We start from the raw sequence: 6906 nt of genomic DNA, 5'->3' as shown, positions 1-6906 counted from the left end.
AGTAGTTTACTGGGACACTTGATGGAACTGAGCCATCGTTAAGGTAATCAATTTCAACTGTGCTTTTCCTACAATGACAAGTCAAAATGTCTGCCATGAGAAAGGGCTATGCAGTCTAGTTAGTTGTACAACAACTCCATTTAAGGTTCAAATATTCAAATTTTGAAAAAACAAAACTTCTGGTAAAATGTTAAGATTTTTTTCATTTGCTTCACAAAGTTAAGATCTACTGTATGGCTGCTGTAATGTATTTGATTGTAAGAAATTTGCGTATAGGGGTTCCCAATAAACTCATATCACTTTTTGTGATACCTGACTGACAAAGTTACACACGCATCATAAAGTGAGACTGCATTATGTACTGTATATTACAATTATTTCTCTGTTTTTCCCCCAGAGGAAGGCACCACTGGGTGCCCCGCAGTCAGCGTTTGTTTGGTGGTCAAATAATCGGACAGGCCCTTGTTGCTGCTGCCAAATCTGTCAGCGATAATCTCTATGCCCATTCTCTCCACTGCTACTTTGTACGAGCAGGTAAGATGTAGCATAATTTCAAAGGTGCTGGCCAGCGATAGTTGAACCCATTTATTAATAAGGGGGCTCTTAAAGCGTTTCCATGCACATGCTGGCTCGGCTCGGCTCAGCTTGGCTTTGCACGCCCAATAGGTAATGCAAATTATCTTTTAATATAGTGAATAAAACTACAGAAGACTAGAACAATAGTTACAATGACCCATGTGCTTTACCTTAGCTTTTGTAAACATAAAGGCCTGCATCAGAAATATAAACAAAAAAAAAAATCATCTTCCAACTATAATCCTATCATGATCAATGGAATGATCTAGTAAATTGACCACAGTCAATCCCGGTCTTTTGGCTGTTTTTCAGGAGATCCTAAGGTTCCAGTGCTGTACCAAGTGGAGCGGACAAGAGATGGTCGCAGTTTCACAGTACGCTCTGTGAAGGCCATCCAGCATGGACAGCCTATACTCATCTGCCAAGCGTCCTTCCACATGCTGCAGCCGAGTCCCCTGCAGCACCAGTTCACCATGCCGGTGGTCCCTAAGCCTGAAGACCTCCTCACCGTAGAAGAACTCATTCATCTTTATCTCAGGTAAAGCTGCTTAGATAAGTCGATTTAAGCAATCATTCAGTTGATGAACTGTATCTAAACATTTGCTGATTGTAGCTTCTCAAAATGTGATGATTTGCTGCATTCCTTTATATATGATATCTGATTGTAAACAATAATTTGGGGTTTTGGACTGTTAATCCAAAAAAAAGAGCCATTTCAATTCCATTAAGTACTTTGGGGTCTTTAATCATGAACTGTATTTCTTTCTGTTGTTTCCCAGTAAACCAGACATAGGAGAGAAATCAAAACAAGGCCTTAACAAACTGCTGGCTAATGAGGTCCCCATTGAGATAAAGCCAATCAACCCACCACACTATTACAGACTGGCTGCCAGAGAGCCAAAGATGCTGTTCTGGGTGCGAGCACGAGGATATATTGGTAAAATTGCAATAAATGCACATTTCATTGCATAATTACAAATATTGAGTACCTTTTTATACTACGGTGGGTAATCGTGCGGCATTTTCAGAAACGATTCCCAAATATTGCATTCAATTTGCCCCATTCTTGAGTTGAAATGAAACTGAGAGTCATTGGAGATATTGAATTACTGTAGCAGCCAAAATAGGATACATAAAACACAATGACATATTCTCAGAATACAGAAATAGACAGAATTGTGAGGTTTTAACATTAGGGTGCATTTCATTTTAAAGGCAGGCAGAAAATTAAATAATCAAAAATGAATGCAATATGAAAATAACAAACTATAAGTAAAGTATAATACCATCTAAACTGTGTGTTTTTTTTTTAATGCATTTTATTTGTGTAATTATGTAGGCGAAGGCAACATGAAGCTGCATTGCTGCGTTGCTGCTTATGTATCAGACTTTGCATTCCTGGGTACAGCGCTGCTGCCTTACCCCAACTACAGGGCCCAGTTCGCAGCCTCCCTGGACCACGCCATGTGGTTCCACAGCACTTTCCGCAGTGATGAGTGGATGTTGTATGAGTGTGAGAGCCCGTGGGCAGGTCAGTGTGTCGTTCACTTCCTATCTGCTGCACTTTATTTATTCTGTCTGTCACAGCCGCACCACAAATAGGCTTTTTTTTTCACTACAGGAACTTCAAGACCCATAACCTTTTCACTGTGTTACACAAATGAACATTAGATATGTCATTATCAAGGCGACACTCACTTACTTACTTACTTATACTTTATTCATCCCACGACAGGGAAATATTGTTGTTACAGCAGCAGCAATTTTTTCAATAACAGCAAAAAACAAAAACACACAAACAAGTAAGCACACAAGAAATACAGGCAAACAATAGACAATGATAATATAATATGGTAGACTGAGTAAGCAAAATGGCGTCAAATAAAGGTACTTTAAAGTGCGGTTGCCATTATACAAGAAACTGGAACCAACATTAGCATTTTATGTGCTGCTTTGTTGGCGAGAAGTGCTCTTTAGCTGTGGGAGAAAGTGGCGCTAGTACAGATATTCAGTTACATTTACATGGGATTGACTTCCCTCCCCCACTGTGGGACAACCGACTTGTCAAAAGCTTGGACATGAGTGTGACTGACATGCGGATTGTGTTGTGTCCTACAGGGGGCAGCAGGGGATTGGTTCAAGGCCGACTGTGGAGAAGAGACGGGGTGCTGGCTGCCTCCTGTTCCCAGGAGGGTGTCCTGAGAGTGAAACCATTCACAGAGCCCAGCAAACTATAAGCACATTTAAGATTTCTTTTAACTGTCATTGTTTTGATATTTAAAAACACAGATTTTAAGATAATAATGAATTAATGATTGTTTTATGAAAAAAAACATAATTTATTTCCAATCAAAAAATGAAAAGGTTCTTTATAAATGAATGAATTCATTCATGCTCATGTAATTTTACTAGAATTGTACCTTATATGATTTCATGTGACTAATAAAAAATTGGTTGATGTGAAATTTAACAATGTCATGACCAAATCGTACTGCAAGGACTTGGATGTAATTATTGAGGTGCTACAGCTCTACCAGGTCTGACCGACCATGAGGAAAAAATACAAAACATGGCCATTTGTATGATCACACTTTTGGAAAGGCATCAAACAAATATATGGTCAACAACAGCAGCAAATAATGGAAAAGCTGGCTTTGATTAGTTGTGAAAAATTGTAATTGTCTGAAAGTAGAAACTTAGCCAACATGTATATGTCTGCCTAGCACACGTAGGCTAATTACCAGCAGCTGTCCTATTTTTTTTAAATAAACAACTATTTATTTATACATGTATTAGCCTCATTGATTCATTTCAGGATGTACAGCATTTCATAGGCATAACTAGTTATTTACCTATTTATATTGAATACAACCATGTCTTAACATAATTTCCTTACTTTGCTGAGGCTGCCATGTAACGTTCAAACTGATGTCCCAACGTTACACCATAGAAATAGTGAGAAATTATTAAATATAAACTATGGTAGGCTATAGCCGTAGACCATTAATATCAATAATCTACAGTCTATGGCTACAGCCTATTCCTGTGAGTACGTTTTTTTTCACCCATCCCCTGCAATACCACTTGGTTGTTATGTGGTTAGTGCCCTTGGTTACCACATTTGTACCCATCATGCATCACTGCTAGGAGAGCTTTTGAGGTAATTTGGGCTTTAATGTTATGATCTCTCTTTAGATAACAGGATTGAAATGAAACATCAATAGCAAAACTTCGAACGCTAACGGAAGGTAACGACATCTAAACTATCAGCTACTCTGCTAATGTAAAGTAACAAAACTATAGCTAGCTAGCTAGCTATGTTTGCTAACAGTATGCTAGCGCCCAACAATTGGACCTATTAACGTTACTTCAGTGACCAATATACAACCTTTGCTATATACTTTGCAAGTTAGCTAGCTAAGTATTCACGTAAATGTCACGTATACCCGCTGAATAATCTTGCTAACTAAAGCCATAGTTACCTAAGATAGTAACGCTGAATTAACTGTTAAGGTCAGTTCGTAGTTGGAGTGAATCTAACTTGCAGTTACAACCTGTTTCTAGGTGTATGGATGCAAATAAGATCCAACTTTGGTGAGTGAATCAAATAAAGAATGGAGAAGGAACAGCACAACATTGTCGTCTTCAATGTTTCGAAAAGAGAGTTGTTTACTACGAATAATGGATACAAATCCATGCAGAAAAAACTAAGAGCGCAATGGAAAATCCAAAGGTAAGATTTTAGTACTGTTAACACTAGCTGACCATCTCTGCTGTCTAGGGCTAACGTTACTTTGGCTTCGAACTACAACATGCTCCATATTATCGCAGTGAGAAAACCCATAGTTGCAAAATAAATGCTGTCTCCTCTAGTATGAAGGAAGAGCTGTCTTTGGAGAAGCTGAAGGGTGCCAAGCTGTGGATAACAGCAGGCCCTAGGGAGAAGTTCACAGCATCAGAGGTGATGTATCAAAAGAGGAAAAAAGCTATGTCATGTTTTGTATTTCAATACAGCAGCTCTTTGCATGTGAGATACTGTAAATAGGCAGCCACATTGAAATTAATTTTTACTTTGCTGCTGAATTCTGCACACACAAGCATGTTTTAACAGTGTTGTCCCATTTTATATATCTATATATATCAGCTGGAGGTACTGAAGCACTACCTGGATGGAGGAGGAAATGTCCTGGTCATGCTTGGTGAAGGAGGAGAAATGAAATATGACACCAATATCAACTTTCTCCTGGAGGAGTTTGGAATAATGGTCAACAATGGTGCATATTTAAATCTGTAAACAGTTGACATCATATGCTGTATGCTAATAGGTAGTTTTTTTGGTTACAATTGTATTGAATAATTCAGTGTCGGTTTTCTTTCTCTCCATCACTGCTGCAGATGCTGTTGTGAGGAATGTGTATTACAAATACTTCCATCCTAAGGAGGCACTTGTGTCCAATGGTGTATTGAACAGGTTTGTCATTACAGCAAGTATCTTATACAAACACACCTTTATACTGTATATTCCAATAACTCCCTGGCTGCCTGTATGTATGCATCCACACTTAGTGTTATGAATGTTCTGCTCCTAAATAGATAAGTTATTAAGCTGATACACAGAGTCACAATTTTCTGTCTTTTTCTCGTTTAGAGAGATAAGTCGGGCTGCTGGCAAAGTGGTCACGGGCAACATTGAAGATGAAAATGTTGGAAACAATGCACAGTAAATGATTCATTTTTATGTTCTGATCTACTACATTAAGGACCACTTTTTTGAGTTTTGAACACATGTTTTTCTGTCTTTATTTTTTGTAGGGCTCTCACATTTGTGTACCCATACGGTGCCACACTGAGTGTGATGAAGCCTGCAGTGGCTGTTCTTTCAACTGGCTCCGTCTGCTTCCCCCTCAACAGGCCTGTCCTGGCCTTCCATCGAGGAAAGGTCAGAGGCACAATGTAGTTTTTAATACTCATTCCCAGACCATATCAAACGTATGTATACTTGTGAGATGATATTGAAAGATGTCTTATATCTTATGAAGGAGGCTGGCAAACTGGCAGTGTTGGGTTCCTGCCACATGTTCAGTGACCAATACGTAGACAAAGAGGAGAACAGTAAAATCATGGTGAGTCCAGTTGACGTTTTTTTTGTCAACTAACACATCAGTAGGGTAGAAGAGTATTCTTTTCGACTGTGGAATTTGTGAAGCGTCAATGTTTCTGCACGACAGCCTGTCATACGTCCTGTCATTGCAGGATGTTGTGCTCCAGTGGCTCATGGCTGATAATATTCAGCTGAATCAGATTGATGCAGAAGACCCAGAGGTGAGGAGGTACACTTGACAGAAGGGCATCGCTAATATTGTCTCTGAAATTAGATAACATCCGTCTTGTCCCCCCCCCAGATCACAGATTACACCATGCTGCCAGACACAGGGTGCTTATCAGAACAGCTCCGAGTGTGCTTACAAGAGGGTGATGAAAACCCCAGGGACTTCACCTCACTCTTTGATATGTCTTTGTTCAATTTGTCAACCGACACTTTACCGCAAGTCATCAGGTGAGAATGCAAAATACATGTGAGAAGGGTATCCTCGCACCACTGCTCTGTTTTTCTTCATAGCTAAACATTTTATAAAATGTTATGCTCTCTGCAGTGCTTACATGCAGCTTAACGTCAAAATCGAGCCACTACAGCTGATCACACCACAGTTTGAGACGCCTCTGCCTCAGCTCCAACCTGCTGTAAGTTTCAAGTCCTGCATTCCTGTCCCAACCAGTTCAGTCACTTTATTATCCCAGATGGAGAAACTTGATCTGCCGTCAGGATTGCAAGATAAAAACAAAAAAAAAACACATACGAGTACAAATAGGCAAAAAGGCAACATATTCATACATTTCATGTCTTTAGTCATATGTAACTGACATGGGATCAGAAGTTTAAACCCAGACATGGGTGTGGTCTTGTTTAGGTCTTTCCACCTGCCTTAAGTGATTTGCCTCCTCCCATGCTGGACCTGTTTGATCTAGATGAAACGTTCTCATCAGAGAAAGTGCGCCTAGCACAGCTCACCAATAAATGTAAGTTCAGTATTTTTACTAAACAAAATGTTAAACTAGTTTGGTTTCTATTTATGTTAATTTATTTCACTTTAACCGGTTCTGTTTACAGGCACAGACGACGATCTTGAATTCTACGTGCGGAAATGTGGTGAAATTCTCGGGGTGACTCCAAAGTTGCATAAAGATCAGAGGGATGCCAAGCACATCTTAGAACACATTTTCTTCCAGGTTGTAGAATTCAAGAAACTCAATCAGGTGAGAACCTTAAAA

General features: G+C 39.4%; 2 protein-coding genes across 3 annotated transcripts in view; both read left to right on the top strand.

Annotated features, from left to right (window-relative positions):
• Positions 1-3205, top strand: part of acot8 (acyl-CoA thioesterase 8) — a 4092-nt gene extending 887 nt beyond the window's left edge. The window contains exons 2-6 of the mRNA XM_032512672.1: positions 398-534; positions 889-1114; positions 1356-1513; positions 1916-2107; positions 2695-3205. Coding sequence (XP_032368563.1) covers positions 398-534; positions 889-1114; positions 1356-1513; positions 1916-2107; positions 2695-2813 — 832 coding nt within the window. The 3' untranslated portion in view covers positions 2814-3205. The remainder of the gene's footprint in view (positions 1-397; positions 535-888; positions 1115-1355; positions 1514-1915; positions 2108-2694) is intronic.
• Positions 3206-3584: 379 nt separating this feature from the next.
• Positions 3585-6906, top strand: part of ift52 (intraflagellar transport 52 homolog (Chlamydomonas)) — a 4151-nt gene continuing 829 nt past the window's right edge. Inside the window, exons 1-13 of one of the 2 annotated variants that reach the window (XM_032512671.1) lie at positions 3585-3736; positions 4141-4309; positions 4450-4537; positions 4721-4850; positions 4972-5047; positions 5225-5296; positions 5389-5515; positions 5616-5699; positions 5830-5898; positions 5979-6133; positions 6231-6318; positions 6546-6654; positions 6746-6891. In XM_032512671.1, coding sequence (XP_032368562.1) covers positions 4191-4309; positions 4450-4537; positions 4721-4850; positions 4972-5047; positions 5225-5296; positions 5389-5515; positions 5616-5699; positions 5830-5898; positions 5979-6133; positions 6231-6318; positions 6546-6654; positions 6746-6891 — 1263 coding nt within the window. In that variant the 5' untranslated portion in view covers positions 3585-3736; positions 4141-4190. Of the gene's footprint in view, positions 3825-4140; positions 4310-4449; positions 4538-4720; positions 4851-4971; positions 5048-5224; positions 5297-5388; positions 5516-5615; positions 5700-5829; positions 5899-5978; positions 6134-6230; positions 6319-6545; positions 6655-6745; positions 6892-6906 lie in introns of both variants that reach the window. The other variant, XM_032512670.1, reaches the window with a different exon arrangement.

The sequence above is a fragment of the Etheostoma spectabile genome, chromosome 4, assembly GCF_008692095.1.
Source record: "Etheostoma spectabile isolate EspeVRDwgs_2016 chromosome 4, UIUC_Espe_1.0, whole genome shotgun sequence".
NCBI classification, from domain to species: Eukaryota; Metazoa; Chordata; class Actinopteri; order Perciformes; family Percidae; genus Etheostoma; species Etheostoma spectabile.
The sequence above is the reverse complement of the archived record's forward strand: the minus strand, read 5'-3'. Positions and strand labels throughout refer to the sequence as shown.